This window comes from Miniopterus natalensis, chromosome 2, assembly GCF_054644295.1.
Source record: "Miniopterus natalensis isolate mMinNat1 chromosome 2, mMinNat1.hap1, whole genome shotgun sequence".
NCBI lineage: Eukaryota > Metazoa > Chordata > Mammalia > Chiroptera > Miniopteridae > Miniopterus > Miniopterus natalensis.
The window spans coordinates 75,958,021-75,975,179 of record NC_142082.1 but is presented as its reverse complement, the minus strand read 5'-3'; the positions used below and the strand labels follow the sequence as shown (position 1 = coordinate 75,975,179).

The window sequence follows — 17,159 nt, the reverse complement described above, 5'->3', positions numbered from 1 at the left end:
CTGTCTCCCTTCCTCTCTCAAAAAAAATCAGTAAATATATCCTTGGGTGAGGATTTAAAAAATAAATAAAATAAAAACATTGCTGTTTATCTCATATAATTTTTATTTATTTTATTTCATTTTTTTAAAATATATCTTTATTGATTTCAGAGAGAGGAAAGGAGAGGGAGAGACAGAGATAGAAACATCAATGATGAGAGTCACTGTTCGGCTAGCCCGCAACCCGGGCATGTGCCCTCTCGGGGAATCTAACCCCGATCGCCTGGATCCTAGGTCGACGCTCAACCCTGAGCCAAGCCCGGCCGAGCTCATATAATTTTAAAAATCTCCTTTAAAGAATATATTTTTATATATACTCTAACATAAACCACATTTACCAATTAAGCAATTTACAGAGTCTCAAGAAAAGACAAAATAAACCAGCTTCAAAGGCTCTGTTCAGCAGAGATAAGAATGGATAAGAAGTTGGAAGATATTAATGAGATGGGGGGTTTCTTCTCCTTAATCAGAGAAAAAGAAAGGCAATTACAAAGTGTAGCAGAAACAAAAATAGAATAAAGTCATGGCTCAGGTATGATGCAAAATAAAATATAGCATGATTATGAGAAATTTATAAGTGTAAGAAAGAATATTCCATTTGCCATTCTCCTTAAGTGACACAGGAATCAAAATGCTGGGTCTTTTGAGAAACAAGTTGTGGTCATTTGCAGCAAATGATATTTACATAATCATCATATTGTAAATGCTGTCAATTGGCTTTTTAGCCTTTAAAATCCACTTATAGATAAAATAGAAATGACAAATATGTTTACAGAACAAGAATGGAAATCTAATCAATCTCAACAATGTACAAGGAAAATGGACAAAAGTTGAGAGTTGGAAAGGGGGAGGAGAGGTAATGTAGGAAATAAAATCTCTTGTTCTTGTTTTTGCTCAAGTTTACCCAGATCTCCAGAGTGAAACACTATGCTCTTACCTATATGGGTGCTATCATGCTTATCTTGTATGGTAAGAAGTCCAAGTACTGCGCAACATTGATGGATGAGTAACCTGAGGTTTTAAGTTTATTACTTTAGTTACAAATGTAACTAACAGAAGAACTAAAGAACATAATATAGCTACAGAAGGGGTTCATAACATTCCACCCCAAAATATGCCACTTTGGCATATTGATTATTTTGAGCGGAAGGCACTTAAGAAACAGCAGGTGCAGGAAGGGCTCTCTGACCTCCCCTCTCTACCTCAAGTCAGGTTGTAAAGTTTCCCATGACAAAGGTGCACTCCGTGTACTCTTACCACCAGAGACTGGGAATCAATGCCCAAATGGACCAATACAAACCTACTCAAATAACCCTTATCTTTCATTAGTTTCCCTCATGTATTTCTTAGTTACTTTCTTACAATTTACTGTTTCTAGCCCAAGCCCCTTGTCTTCTCAGGTCCCTATAATTTATTGTTCTTTTTGTAAAAAGGTGTATTAGCTTTTGGGCCTAACAACTTCTTCAGATCTTCATTTTCCTTTTGTATAATAAATGACTCTTCTTTTTTATTTTTAATCCTCACCCGAGGATATGTTTTCATTAATTTTAGGGAGAGAGAGGAAGGGAGAGGGAGAGAGACAGAAACATCAATATGAGACTGAAACATTGATTGGTTGCCTCCTATATGCACCCCGACTGGGGATTGAACCTCAAACCCGGGTATGTGCCCTGACTGGGAATTGAACTTGCTACCTTTCCGTGTATGGGATGACATTCCAGCCAACTTAGCCACACCAGCCCACCAGCCAGGGCTTCATTTTCCTTTTGAATACTCCCTTGTACAAGTAAAGATATTAAATAAAATTTGTATATTTTTCTCCTGTTATTCTGTCTTATGTCAGTTTATTCTTAGGCCAGCTACAGAACCCAAGAAGGTAGAAGAAAGTTTTTCCTCCCCACACTATCAAAAACTGGAAGGCCTGGGGAAGGGAAGGGAAGCAGTATAAATTAAATCATAATTTTTCAGGATGTGCGGTTAATAGATAATACCTAAAGAAATAGCAGTGTAGCCCTGGCCAGTGTGGCTCAGTGGTTAGCGTGTTGACCAGTACACAGAAGAGTCACAGGTTTGATTCCTGGGCAAGAGCACATACCTGGGTTGCAGGTTGGATCCCCAGCCTAGTTGGGGCGCATGCAGGAGGCAACCAGTAGATGTGTCTCTCTCACGTCGATGTCTCTCTCTCTCTCTCCAGTAATCCTCAGATAAGGATTAACCAAAATAAAAACAAACAAAAACACACAAAAAAGTCAATGGTAAAAATATCCTTGGGTGAGGATTAACAAAAGAAAAAGAAAGAGAGAGAGAGAGAGAGAGGAGAGAGAGAGAGAGAAAGAGAGAGAGAGAAGAAAGAAGAGAGAGAGAGAGAGAGAGAGAGAGAGAGAGAGAGAGAAGAAAGAAAGAGAGAGAGAGAGAGAGAGAGAGAGAGAGAGAGAGAAAGAGAGAGAGAGAGAGAGAGAGAGAGAGAGAAAGAAAGACAGACAGAAAGAAAGAAAGAAAGAAAGAAAGAAAGAAAGAAAGAAAGAAAGAAAGAAAGAAAGAAAGAAAGAAAGAAAAAGAAAGAAAGAAAGAAAGAAAGAAAGAAAGAAAGAAAGAAAGAAAGAAAGAAAGAAAGAAAGAAAGAAAGAAAGGGGGAGGGAGAGAGAGAGGGAGGAAGGAAGAAATAGAATGTCAATTACGGAAATAATCCCCAGAACTACAGACAGAAGTAGTTATTAGTGTTAACCTCTGGGAAGTGGAACTAGGAATGAGCAAGGATTAGTCAGAGATACAATTTTAATGTCATATAAGCTATTGTTTTGGTAAAAAGAAATGAGAAAAAAAAGTTGTATTGACCAGCAGCAGAATTTGTTCCCAGGGGTAACATGACAATCAGATATCCCAGTGAATTCTACTTCTTTGGTTTTTGAAATTTTAGGTGAAGAAATACATCTGCGATGGGGAAATGCTAAATGTAATTGAAAATATTTCATTACCTAAAATTCAAAATGTCGCCCGTCAGCCCTGCCAGGCATGGCTCAGCAGTTGAGCATCGACCTAGGATCCAGGGGGTTGCAGTTTGATTTCTGTCAAGGCAAGTGCCCAGATTGTGGGCTCGATGCCCAGTAGGGGGCATGCAGGAGGCAGTCAATTAATGGCTCTCTCATCAATGATGTTTCTGTCTCCCTCTCCCTCTCCCCTCTTCTCTCTGAAATCAATAAAGATGTATTTTAAAAAGAAGAAAAAATGTAGCCTGTCAGCATTTAAAATTTTCCTAAATCTACCCTTAGGCTGGAAAAAGAACTAGTTTAACTCTGGTATAGATATTTGAATGCCATTTTTGTTAAGAGAGATCTTGGATTTTTTTTTATTTTTATTTTTTAGGTGAGACAAAATGAACTGCTGTGAGGTACTTCTCAAAGGTGTAAATTTCTTGGAACCCAGAATTTAGCCTATTTAATGTAAATTTAAGCTCTTTCCTTGTGAAAATTTTTCAACTTATTCTGCCTGTAAGAACACACCTCTTATTCTATAATGCCAATCATTGAAAAATAGCATTTATTATATAAACATTAGCTTTGGATTCATCCATTTCCAAGGTCAGGGATTGCACCCCAGGATAGTACCCCATGGGGTCGTGTAGGTGTGGTACTCTGATGGTACTAACTGGGATAGGATACTTCCCTGCAATGCCAGGTATCTGTGGTGCCGCCTTGGGTTGTGATGCTAAATTAGAGCATGTTTTCATTTTCTTCTCTCTAGGAAGGCCCTTTTGTCTACTTGTCTTTCATAGGAAACATTGCCGATTCTGATGGCTTGATTGCCTCATTATGTAAGTAATTTTAAATGTTTGCATTTGAAATGTTTAAGGAGATGTATTGCAAGTGTGACTGTCAATTAATCAGTACATGTATCCCATCTTGTATGGTTCCATTTATATAAAATGTCCAGAGTAAGTGAATCTATAGAGACAGATTATAAATTAGTGGCTGGCTGGGGAGGGTGGGGAAGGAATGTTGGAGAGAAATGGAGAATGACTGATAATGGGTACAGGTTTCTTTTGGTGGGTAGTGAAATACTCTAAAATTAGATTGTTGTGATTCAAATCTGTGAATTTATTAAAGCCCACTAAATTGTACACTTTAAATAGGTAAATTGTATGGCACATTAATTATATCTCAATAAATGTATATTTTAAATGTTTATAATGAGTGAAGTTGAAGAGTTTTCAGTATTTAAACACTTTTAACATCAACTTTCATATATGGGTATATATATGTATAGATAGTGTCTTATAGATAATTTCCAAAAATTTTCTTGCTCTACCGAGATATTAACTAGTTTTCTTATTTTCTTCATGCTCACTATTAATCGATCAACATTCAATCAGTTAGTATTGACTACCTCCCATGTACTATGTCAACACAAACAAATAAATGAGCTGTGTAATAATAGGGTCCTTTGCCACTATCATAGAACTGCTTTGTTCAGGATAATTCTTTCAGATTTTGCACCTGAAATACCTCATTGTTTATCTCATTTCTTCTATGATTCTGAAATCATATCCCCCAGCCAGGATCTGTGTCAGGACTCCTGTTTGTCACTAATGTTAGGAAATTCTTCTAGAGAATTGAACTACAGTTAGTGCTTCTCAAAGCAAAACATGTCATCTTTGATGCCTGTCAGTTCCTAGCCAGTAGTAGTAGCTCAAGGAGCCTGAGCCCTGCACTGGAGTCCAGTTCCTTCATTTCTATCAGGTGAGCAAAATGCTGCTGTGCACCTTTTCGCTGAACAAGCTGGAATAAACTTCTCTTGAAAACTGCTGGGAAGCGCAGGGGCTAGAGGACCCCAGCCTATGTCATTGTCCTCCCAACCTGGCTGCTTTGTCTGGCATCAGAGAAAGGGAACAGCCCAGACCTGGCTCAATCCCGTGAAATGCAAATATCTAACTCAGTCTTTATCAGTCATCTTCAATTTACATTTTCACCTTTAAAAAAGTGAAACTTCATCTAATGGGAATGCCCTTTATTCTAGAGAAAGTGAAAATCTGATCGATATTACAAAGTAGGCTTCTTGGGCCTTAAAGAGCATTAATTGCCTGGGACTTTTGTTAAAATACAGATTCTGATTCAGAGGGTAAGGCCTCCCGATGTTGATCTATAGACTGTCTTTCGATTCACTAGAATGTAGAGCTGGGCCATTAACATTATGTAGACCCTGTTAAAGAAATATTACTCATGACACTTGTTAAAGATGGTAAGAAAGATTTTATTCAAGAGGGACCATTGCAGTGGGGGCTTTGCAGTAGGAGAGAGATCAGGGTCAACTCCAAGTACAGCAAGGACAGGTAGAGATTTATAGCCAAGGGATAAGGTGGAATCAGTGCATGGAAAATTCCTAAGAAGAAAACATCAAGCCTAGGAGGATTCTTGATAGTCCCACTAACAGGGTTCTTGCTGAAGGCAGGTGGGGGTGATAAGATATAGAGGGTGGGGGGTGAGGAATTTAATCAGATGTCTGCATCCCCATGTTCATTGCAGCGTTGTCTACAATAGCCAAGACATGCAAACAACCTAAGTGTTCATCACGGGTGAATGGGTAAAGAAAATGTGGTATATATATATATGCAATGGAATATTTTTCAGCCACATAAGAAGGAAAACCTGCTGTTTGTGACAACATGGATGGACCTTGGGGCTATTATGCTGAGTGAAATAAGTCCGACAGAAAAAGACACATACTGTGTGATCTCACCTATATGTGGAATCTGAAAAACAAACAAATAAACAAATACAAACTCACAGAAAAAGATATCAGATTTGTGGTTACCAGGGGCAGGGGATAGAGAGCAGAGGAATTGGAGGAAGGTGTTCAGAAGCTACAAACTCCCAGTTATAGGATAAATAAGTGCTGAGGATGTAACGTACAGCATGATGACTGCAGTGAACACTACTGTAAGTTGTTAGGACGGTAAATCAATCCTGAGTTCTCAGCACAAGGGAAAAAACATCTTTTCTTGTTTTTTAATCTTTATGAGATGAGGGATGCTAATTAAACTTACTGTGGTAATCATCTCACAATATATGTAAGTCAAGTCATTATGCTGTACATCTTAAACTTATACATTGCTAATTATATCTCAATAAAACTGGGAAAGAAAGATACCAAGAATGGGGGAGTTTCACTAAGCTGACTCAGCTGGTCTTGATAAAACTGGACTAAGACCAAGGACAAAGCCCAAGGTTGAGGCCCTGCTGAGAAGCTCGGAGGAGTCTGTCTTTGTCGTCGTCTCTTATAATCCCCCAACCTCCGCCCTGTGGTAAAGGGAACAGCTGTGGCTTGGGTCCTGGAGACCAATTCCGCCTTTAGTGTGCATCCTTTCTTCTAACCTCTGCCTAAACCTGGCAGTCAGTCACAAAGTAAATGATAGTGATTACAGCATTAGGCCTATTAATGCTGTATTTAGCCAGCAAAGACATGGTCAAGGTTAAGCAGCAGGTGAGGAGGTAGCAGAGGCTTGATATACTGGGGCTGATGGGTAGCAGGGCCTGCTTTTACTGTCTACCGCCCCACTCTTGCCTTCCTCTCCAGCACTAACCTTCCTCTTCCTCCCTCCCCATCTACAAGGCATTCTTCAGTTTTGCTGAATTAAATGTACGTTCAGAATACCATGTTCCCTCAGCTCCAGGCCTTTGCACATGCTCTTCTCTGAAATAACCTCCTTTACCCAGTTCAGAGGTCACCCTTTGTGGTGTAAGTTCTGAAATTAAGATCCAGTATTATGTGTGCCTTGACATCTGGTAAAATCCAGAGGGCCTCAAATGGCCTACCCGCAAATCCCTTCTCCACCCTGCTTTCTCATATAAGGTCCCTCAGCCAAACAACCCCCTTTGTGGCAGGGACCAGGCATAGGGCCTACACATCCCTGAGTAGTGGGCTTCAGTTCCCTGCCAGGCCTCAGAATTATTCTAACAGGCCAATCACCTCCTGCTGTCCTGCCACAGGAACCAGAGGTCACCTCATCCTCTTGTTACTACACAGCCTGCCTCTCATAGCCCCTCCTTGTTCACTCCATTTCCAAGTGCAGCCCCCCTCTTGGCCTGCCTGCTGCAGTGCCTTCCTCCCCTAGGCTGTGAGTGCATGTGGCTAAGAAACCCCCATCAATCTCATCTGCCCAGTGTCCTACGTAGTGAAGTCTGTAATCCCCATAAGACTAGGGCAGAATCCTTCCCTCACCAACAGGTCGAAAGGAAGTGATCAAAACACCTTACTTCCCTTGTCTGGCTTAACTGCCACTTCCTCCATGTCCTCATACTCTGTCACCATCGCTCATTTCATGGTTTGACCTCACTAAAATGTGAGCCACTTGCAGGCAGACCTTGTGTCCTAGTCATTGCTAGCACAGAACCTTCCATATGCTCCAAAAGATTTGTTGAATTAAAGAATGAATGAATGGTATTATATTTCTGAATGTCTAAACGCCCACTGATCTCTTTGTTCCTGAAGCATTGACATTTCACTTGTGATATTTTCTTAGATTTTGGATGCATTAGAGGGTACATTTTGCCTAAATTTATGTATGTCTAAATTTAGAGGAAAAATTTTTACTTTCGCTATTATGTTGTTTTCCAGTTAGTTCATGGCTGGCAGTTGATTAAGGACAAGCAGGAAGGCTCTGCCTGGCCTGCTGGTTATGTCTGGCCTTTCACAGAATCTCCTCTTAGCTGTGTCTGTGTGTTATCTCATTAAATAGCTAATCCTGTTTACTGGCCATCCCTTCTCTCAGAATAGCCTTTTTCATTAGAACCCTTTGTCCCTGGCCCCAAGGGATCCTAACTCTGGCCAGTAAGAGACTAGAGCTTTGTGCTGCTCAGCCCAGTCAGAACATGTCGATAATTTTTGACCATCCGTACCTTTTCTAAATAATGTGAGAACAGTATTAAAGGGAGAGAAGAGGTGGGGACTTTTGGTTTTTTCACTCTGATTATTTGAGATCTTAGGACCAGAATGTATTACTCTGATAAATTAAGAGAGATGGGGAGAGAGAGAGAGGGAAAGAGAGAGTAAGGGAGGGAAGGGAATATGGCTTCATGCAGTGCATGACTCTCAGTCCAGCTCTAAAGGCTTTCATACCTCATGGTGCTTTCTGAAGAACCATCCTGATAGTGGGGTCTGGAAAGATTTCTTGGGGCATGCCCGCTCCCCCAGTCAGCACGACTGAGGATTTTGTGGTGGTGGTTAGTGAATTCTGTCCCTATAGCAGACTGCAATGCCCCTTTTGTCCATTTTGGATTCATTCTATAGTCCAGGCTCTATAATTCCCCTCTCTTTCCTTTTGCCCCCTCAGCACTTAGTTTTCTTCAATTCTTAATTAATACTTGTTTTTAAATAAACATTTCCTGAATAATAATTTTCCCACATCTAAGTTATATTTATAGACTTTATATTGATATTTCTAAGTAAGAAATAAATTTACCAAGATAATTATTATTAAAGATTGTCTTTGCAGAATCTGACTATGTTGAATTAATTTAGAATTCTGCTACTTATAATGAAGAGGGCACGTATGTGGAAGCACTTTGGAAACTGTAAATTATTTTACTAATATAACATGATATTGTTATTATTTTTTGGGTCAGGTGGCAAATGCGTTTTCGTCTCAGGGCTTCTCTTGCCTTCCACTAAGGCATCATGAAGAATGGAGAGAGAATGGGCAGCTATTCCTTTTATCTCCTCCTTAAGGGAAAAAACATGTCATTTCTATCGACTGCAATAAAAATGATTAGTAACAAAGTGTGCTTTGCTTTTAGGGAAAGAATATGGCAAAGCTGATGCAAGATGGCTTAATTTTGACCCAACCATTGTGTCTGTGGAAATTCTGACAGTTGTCCTGGATGGGTCTCTGGCATTGGTCCTCATGTATGCCATAGTCAAAGAGAAATATTATCGGTAAGTGCTCTGCTCCTGTCCTGCTGAAAAGAGGAGAAACATTAGCTGTCCCAATGCCTAAGTGACATTGAAGTAGATTATGATCACATTTCTTTGTTAGATGAAAAGTAGAATAGAAACAAAAATTGTTTGATATTAGATAAGGATCATGGTGCCAGTAGGATCATTTCAGACAGTTCAAAATAAAAATATGAGAAATATGATTGCAGTGACAGCCTAGTCACTGTGTAGGCAAGCACGGTGTCAACAGCATGGATGATTTGCCACCGATATTTTGGAGAATAAAAGGGTAATCTTTATACCTTCCCCCCCACGCCCCAATCACTCTGGGAAACTCCTCTTCTCCTTGATGCAAAGTAAATTCTCTTATGTGATTCTGAGTTAGACACACCAGATAAGTAAAAATCTTTTCAGGTTGTGGAGGGTATGAGGAAGGCAGAAGCATGGAGAGAGGAAGGAGAAAGGTGGGAGATACAATTCCATCAGTCAGACTCTGAGACTTTGAATCTCCTTCCCTCCTCCCTTTTCCTTCCTTTCCTTCTTAAAGACAAAGTGACCTGTGGCAAATAGATTGCTAACCTGGGGATGATTCCCTAAATCAATGTCAAGTAGGTACAATTGCATTCAGTTTTCTACTATCTTGTCTGATTCTTATTTATTTAAATCTTTCTCATAAAATGTCATATTTGAAAGAGAACTCAAGGGTCATTTAATCCGCTTCCCCCACCCATTTTACATAGTTTATCAGCAGTAAAAATTAAATTTCTCCTTGGTGCCTTGACTGTAGCTTTGACTCCATAATTTTGGTTGTAGACTTACTACATGCACCCTTTTGTTTATTATTTCAAACATTTATAATATTTGCATTGTTGAGTACTTACTTTGCACCAAGCACAGTCTCAGCCCCTTATCTACATAGCTCATTTAATCTCCACAAGGTTGTTTGAGAAAGGGACTATTATTGTTACCCCCTTTTACAACAGGTGAAATTGCAGCTCATAGCATGATTCACATCCAGGTCTCACTAAATCTTTCCTAAGAATAGGACAGGATACCAGAGAGACCTTATTTAACTCAGAGAAGAGTCTTCTAGAAGGACAGTGTTGCTTCTGCAAGGAAAACATGGGTCTTCATTAATTAGATTGACTTGCACCGTCAAATGAGCACCACATGGAAACCGAGGTGCAACTTCAGAGATGTGGTCTGTCCTGGAAGACTGTGTTGATGCTGCCATAAAAAAAAAAAAGATCATCATTCAGGGTGCTGAGCTGGCAATTTTATCCCTGGTTTCTTTCTCTTTAACAGGCACTTCATACAGATTACTCTGTGCGTGTGTGAATTGTATGGAGGGTGGATGACCTTCTCCCCAGACTGGCTTTTGGGAAGCCCCAACCTCAACACCAACAATTGGCTCTACTTTTGGGTCTATCTGGTATTTTTCAATAGTGTGTGGGTTCTGATCCCAGGTTTGTTACTGTGGCAGTCGTGGGTAGAACTCAAGAAAATGTGTCACAAAGGAACCAGCTTAGGGAAGAAGTTCCAGTGAATTTTCAAAAATCATAAACGTTATTATCTTGCTTTACAGGCCAGAATGGATCAAAGCTTTTTGTTTGGCTTAAATTGAATACACCCCAGTCTACACTTTCTTTTATATTATTCCTGAACAACCTACTTCAAATTGATTATAAGGTGGCAAGGTTTTGTTGTTGGTTTATTTTTTCAATTAAATGGCAATATAGAGAACAAAGAATAAATTTTAACTTGTAATAATCACATAATTATAAATGTTTATATCTAAAATTAATTGTTCTATATTAATAGAGCCAATAATCACAAAATATAGTAGAGCATGTTATATTAATTTTTTATTCCAAAGAACATGTTGTTACTTCAACTTTTAATCTTCTCACTAGTCTTTTCATTACCAAAGGGAAACCAGAAATGAAATAAATGCTTCTGTTTTACATTTATACTTTATCAAACTTGTGGATCCAACAAAAATGACAGTAGTTCAAGTTTGTGAGCGGGCCAACTCCTTATGGGTGACATTAGGGTTTCACATAGACAAATGATTGATTTGTATCTGCCCTTTTTCAAGAAGGAAGATTTGAGTCACCTTACAAAAATACATAGTCCACTTGCTCCCAACACCTGACCGGACTTGCGGCTAAACTGCAGAATGGTTGGCTTGAAAAACCAGCTGAAGTGTAGCTGATCTGAAGTACTGTAAGCAGGGAATGTGAAGAAATTACAGGAGGAGATGCGGAGAGGGAGAGCTGACTTCGCACCCCCGAGGTGGGGGTAGCAAGAGGGAAAATGCAGCAGCAGAGCCCCCACCACCTGGGAGCGTGGGGTCTCAGTCCCTTGCAGGGATCCCCAGTCAAGAGCAGCAGAGAAGGGAAGGGGAGCCCTTATAGCATCCGGCAGTGGGAATCAGTGGAGATTTGGTCCACCTGGAAGTCTCATACTGAACCATCCCAGGCAAGGAACGATTTCTTTGTTAGAACACCAGCCTGGGAATTTCCATCTGATCTGTGGCTGCAGAAGGGAACATGCAGCAAAGATTGGGGTCAGTGGGGGTTCTAATCGGCACACCCAGCAGTGAATCTGAGGAGCTCTTTATTCTCTGGAAGATCTTTGGGCAGAGAGCCGGGGTGGGGCTGGACAATGTGGCTTGAGAAAGAGGATCAGTCTTGTGCAACTCAAGCGCCCTGGTGGCAACCCTCCCCTGACCTGCATTATGTGACCCGAGGCAAAGGGGAACATCTGGGGGCTGGAAATCCGCACTTGTATGACTGGGTCTGAGGGCTCAAAGGACTCAGACATTTGGCCTGGTGGGAACCTGGGCCCAGGCGCCACCCAGCGGGGGCCAGACATGCTGAAAGATTAGAGTGCCAAACAGGGCTGACTGTATTTTTTTATCCCCTCCTATTGGTGTGGCAGCGAGGGGGTGCCAGGGAGCCAGGCAGAGATGTGACATTGCCACCGTGTATCCAGGGTGGGCTACGGACTGGGAGGTACATGGGCGTGTCCTGGGCCCTTCTGCTGCATTACAGGGAATCAGAGCAGAGCTCCCCAGTGAGTTCATCCAGCGCAGCCCTGGGAAGGAGAGGAAGCTCCCACCTCACATCCTACAACCTACAGGCACCACCCCCAATGTGAGTCTGTTTAAACCAACCCAGACAGGTCCCAGTCACAGAGCCGAGTTTTGTGGGCGAAGAAAGAGAAGCTGTGAGCAGGGACATTCAGTGTAGGAGATCCTAGCCAGACCCAGCCTCTGGGCTATTGGGGCCCTGCCCACCAGACTACTTTGGGCTCTATGCTACTGAGTGTCAGTCAGGTTGCTGAGGGTCAGGCAAAGACAGCAACTGACGTTGGCTTGCACCAGAGAACCTCTCAGGAGGTCTGGGACTGACACACCAAGAGGCCAGATTTGGACAGCATCAGAGAAAAATCCAGCGAGCTCCACAAATAGCAGATCCAAAGGGTAATCACAGCAGACACCAAAATCAGCAGAGGAAAACTCCATTTGCTTTTATTATTTTATCTTTTTAATTTCTTCTTTATTAGTTTTGTATTTCATTATCTTTTAGTTTTTTCTTCTCTTGTTTTATGTCTCTTATTTCACTCTTTCCATTTATTCTGTTTTTTCTTTCTCTTTTACTTTATTTTTTTTCTGTTTTTCTGTTTCTATTTGATATTTTATTTTTTTAATCATTTTTTAAAATTATTATTCTTTGCCCGTCCGGGAATGGCTCAGCGGTTGAGCGTCGACCTAGGATCCAGGTGACCGGGGTTCGATTCTGGTCAGGGCACATGCCCAAGTTGCAGGCTCGATCAATGACTCTCTCATCATTGATGTTTCTATCTCTCTCCCTCTCCTTTCCTCTCTCTGAAATCAATAAAGATATATATATTTTTTTAAATTATTATTCTTTGATTTATTATTTTGTTTCCTTCTTTATATTCTTTTTCTTTTCTCTTCTTTTTTTTCATATTCTCTTTTTTGGTTTCTTTTTTCATCTCTAATTTTTTTAGTCTTTTGTCTTTTTAGTATTTTTATTATTATTATTTGTGGTTATTGTTTTTGTTGTTGGTTTGGGGTTTTTGGTGTGTATTGTTTTCAGTTTTGTCTTTTTTTGTCTTGTTTTGTTGTGTCAGCACCTGTATAAAAGTTGGCATGACATAGTTGAGGTTGAACCTCACAGTCAGCCAGACTGAGGGCTGAGCCCACTCACAAAAGGGTCAACAGCAATTAAGACCCAAATACAACAGGAGGGCTCACATAACCCACACAAGGGATATTCCTAGCTCGGAAGATTAAGGAGACTACACCACTGGGCCCCACAAGACACCCAATACAGAAGGCCGCCACACCAACACTGGGAGTTATAGCAGTCCTATCCAATACTCAGAAACAAACACAAAGAGGCAGCCAAAATGGGGAGACAAAGAAACATGCCCCAAATGAAAGAACGGGAGGATTTACCAGAAAAAAAACTAAAGGAAATGGAGGCAAACAATTTCTCAGAAACAGAGTTCAAATTAATAGTTTTAAGAATGCTTAACAGCATGAAAAAGGACATAGAAATCATGAAAAACAACCAGTCAGAAATGAAGAATGGCATAGCTGAAATAAAAAATACACTGGAAGGAATAAACAGTAGGTTAGAGGAAGCCCAGGATCAAATCAGTGAGTTAGAAGACAGGGTAGAAAAAAATCAGAGCAGCAAAAGAAAAAAATAATTAAAAAGCATGAGGACAGTTTAAGGGAACTTTGGGACAACAGGAAACATAACATCTGCATCATAGGAGTATCAGAGGGAGAAGAAGTGAGTAAAAGAGAACCTAGTTGAAGAAATAATGGCTGAATACTTCCCTAATCTGGGGAAGGAAAAAGTCATACAGGTTCAGGAAGTACAGAGAGTCCCAAATAAGATGAACCCAAAGAGGCCCACACCAAGACACTTCATAAATAAAATGGCAAATGTTGAAAACAAGGAGAATCTTAAAGGCAGCAAGAGAGAGACAGTCAGTTACCTACAAAGGAGCTCCCATAAGGCTGTCATTTGATTTCTCAACAGAAACACTACAGGCCAGAAGGCAGTGGCATAAAGTATTCAAAGTAATGAAAAGGATCTGAAACCAAGACTGCTCTATCCAGAAAGGCTAGCACTCAAAACTGAGGGTAAAATAAAGAGCTTCCCAGGCAAAAAAGGGCTAAAGGATTTTATTACCACCAAACCAGAATTGCAAGAAATGTTAAAGGGACTGATATAAGAAGAAGAAGAAATGGGGGTGGGGGGGAGGGGCATGGGCATAAAGAATAAAAATGGCAATAACTACCTATCAGTACCTTAAACATAAATGGATTAAATTTTCCAATCAAAAGACATAGGGTAACTGAATGGATAAGAAAAGATGTCTCATATATATACTGTCTACAAGAAACTCACCTCAGGACAAAAGACTCCCATAGGATGAAAGTGAAGGGATGGAAAAAATTTTTCAACGCAAATAGAAAAATAAAAGCTAGGGTAGCAATACTTATATATGACAAAATACACTTTAAAACAAAGGCCATAAAAGAGACAAAGATGATTACAATGTAATACTAAAGGGATTGATCCAACAAGAGGATTTAGCTCAATATAGGAGCACCTAAATATATTTTTTATAATTTTGGGAGGACTTTAAGGGAGAGATTGACAGCAACACAGTCATAGTAGGTCACCTAACATACCACTGTCGTCACTGGCTAGATCTTCCAGACAAAAAAATCAATAGGGAAACATCAACCTTAAATGACACACTAGATGAGAGGGTTATAATTGATATTTAGAGAACATTTCATCCTGAAGCTGCAGAATATACATTCTTCTCAAGTGTACATGGAACATTCTCAAAGACAGGCTACATGTTAGGGCACAAAATAAGTCTCTACAAGTTCAAAAAGATTGAAATCATATCAAATACATTCTTAGATCACAATGGCATGAAACTAGAAATCAACTACAATAAAAACACAAAAACATTCAAACACATGGAGGATAAACAGCATGTTATTAAACAATGAATGGGTTACCAATGAGATCAAGGAAAAAATATAAAAACTTCCTGGAAACAAATCAAAATGAACACACAACAACCCAAAATCTATGGGACACAGCAAAAACAGTCCTGAGAGGCAAGTTCATAGCATTACCGAACTGCCTCAAGAAACAAGAAAAATATCAAAAATAATCTAACTCTACAACTAAAAGAACTAGAAAAAGAACAACAAGAAAAGCCCAGAGTAAGTAGAAGGAAGAAAATGCTAAAGATCAGAGTGGAAATAAATGACACAAAGACCAAAAAAATAAATACAAAAGATCAATGAAACCAAGAGTTGGTTCTTTAAAAAGATAAACAAGATTGATGAACCTTTAGCCTGACTCATCAAGAAACAAAGGAAGAAGACACAAATAAATAAAATCAGAAATAAAAGAGGTGAAGTAACAACTGACACCAGAGAAATATGAAGGATAGTAAGAAAATACTATGAACAACTATACACCAACAAATTGGACAACCTGCGAAATGGACAAATTCCTAGAAACATACAATCTTCTAAAAACTCAATCAGAAAAAAACAGAAAACCTGAATAGACTGATAACTAATGAAATTGAAGCAGTAATTAAAAACAAACAAACAAACAAAAACACCTCCCAGCAAACAAAAGTCCTGGACAGGATGGCTTCACAGTCCAGTTTTGCCAAACATTCAAAGAAGAACTAATATCTATCCTCCTCAAACTATTCCAAAACATTCAAGAGAAGGAAGACTTCCAAGCTCCTTTTTTTTTTTTTTAATATATCTTAATTGATTTCAGAGAGAGGAAGGGAGAGGGAGAGAGAGATAGAAACATCAATGATGAGAGAGTCGTCATTGATTGGCTGCCTCTTGCACGCCCCAACTGGGGATCAAGCCCACAACCCATGCATGTGCCCTGACTGGGAATTGAATCACAATCTCCTGGATCTTAGGTCTATGCTTAACCACTGAGTCACATCCAGCCAGGCCCAAGCTCTTTTTAGAAGGCCTGTATTGTCCAAATTCAAAACCAGATAAAGACACTACAAAGAAAGAAAATTATAGGCCAATATACATAATGAACATAGATGCTAAAATTCTCAACAGAATATTAGCAAATAGGATCCAGCAGTATATTAAAAAGGTCATACAGCATGACCAAGTGGACTTTACTCCAGGGATGCAAAGCTGGTGCAATATTTACAAATCAATAAATGTGATACATCACATAAACAAAATGAAAGATAAAAATTACATGATCATATCAATAGATGCAGAAAATGCACTTGAAAAAATCTAGCACCCATTTATGATAAAACTTTCAACATAGTGGGAATAGAGGGATCATAATGCAACATAATATAGCCATATATGACAAACCTACTGCCAACAACATACTCAATGGCCAAAAACTAAAATTGTTTTTAAACAGGGATGTCCTGTCTTGTTCCTGATCTTAAGGGAAACAATTTTCCCTTAAGATTACTCTTATTCAACATAGTACTGGGAGTCCTAGCCACAGCAATCAGACAAGAGGAAGAAGTAAAAGGCATCCAGCCTAGCCAGTTTGGCTCAGTGATTAGAGTGTTGGCCCTTGTACTGCAGGGTCTCGGGTTCAATTCCAGTCAAGGGCATGTACCTCGGTTGCAGACTCAATCCCCAGCCCCAGTCAGGGCACATGTAGGAGGCAACCAATTGATGTGTCTCTCACATCTCTTCCTCCCTCTCTCTCTCCCTTCCACTCTTTCTGAAAAGCAGTGGGAAAAAATAGCCTTAGGTGATAATTAAAATATATGTATCTAAAGGCATCAAAATTGAAAGGAGGAAGTAAAACTCATTATTCACAGGTGACATGATATTGAACATAGAAAACCCTAAAAAATCCACCAAAAAACTACAAGTTATAATAAATGAATTCAGCAAAGTAGCAGGATACAAAATTAACATTCAGAAATCAATGGCATTCTTATATATCAATAATGAACTCTCAGAGAGAGAATCTGAAAAAAAATCCCTTTTACCATTGCAACAACAACACCACAAAATAAGATACCTGGGAATAAACTTAACCAAGGAGATAAAAGGCCTGTGTTCAGAAAACAATAGAATATTGAAAAAA

The 17,159-nt window shown here is 39.6% G+C and overlaps 1 protein-coding gene across 1 annotated transcript in view; it reads left to right on the top strand.

Annotated features, from left to right (window-relative positions):
* The window catches only part of EBPL (EBP like), a 43,884-nt gene extending 32,947 nt beyond the window's left edge, over nucleotides 1–10,937 (top strand). Inside the window, exons 2-4 of the mRNA XM_016205379.2 lie at nucleotides 3,781–3,850; nucleotides 8,829–8,967; nucleotides 10,273–10,937. Of these exons, the coding sequence (XP_016060865.2) occupies nucleotides 3,781–3,850; nucleotides 8,829–8,967; nucleotides 10,273–10,513 (450 nt within the window). The 3' untranslated portion in view covers nucleotides 10,514–10,937. The remainder of the gene's footprint in view (nucleotides 1–3,780; nucleotides 3,851–8,828; nucleotides 8,968–10,272) is intronic.
* The last annotated feature ends 6,222 nt before the right edge of the window (nucleotides 10,938–17,159 follow it).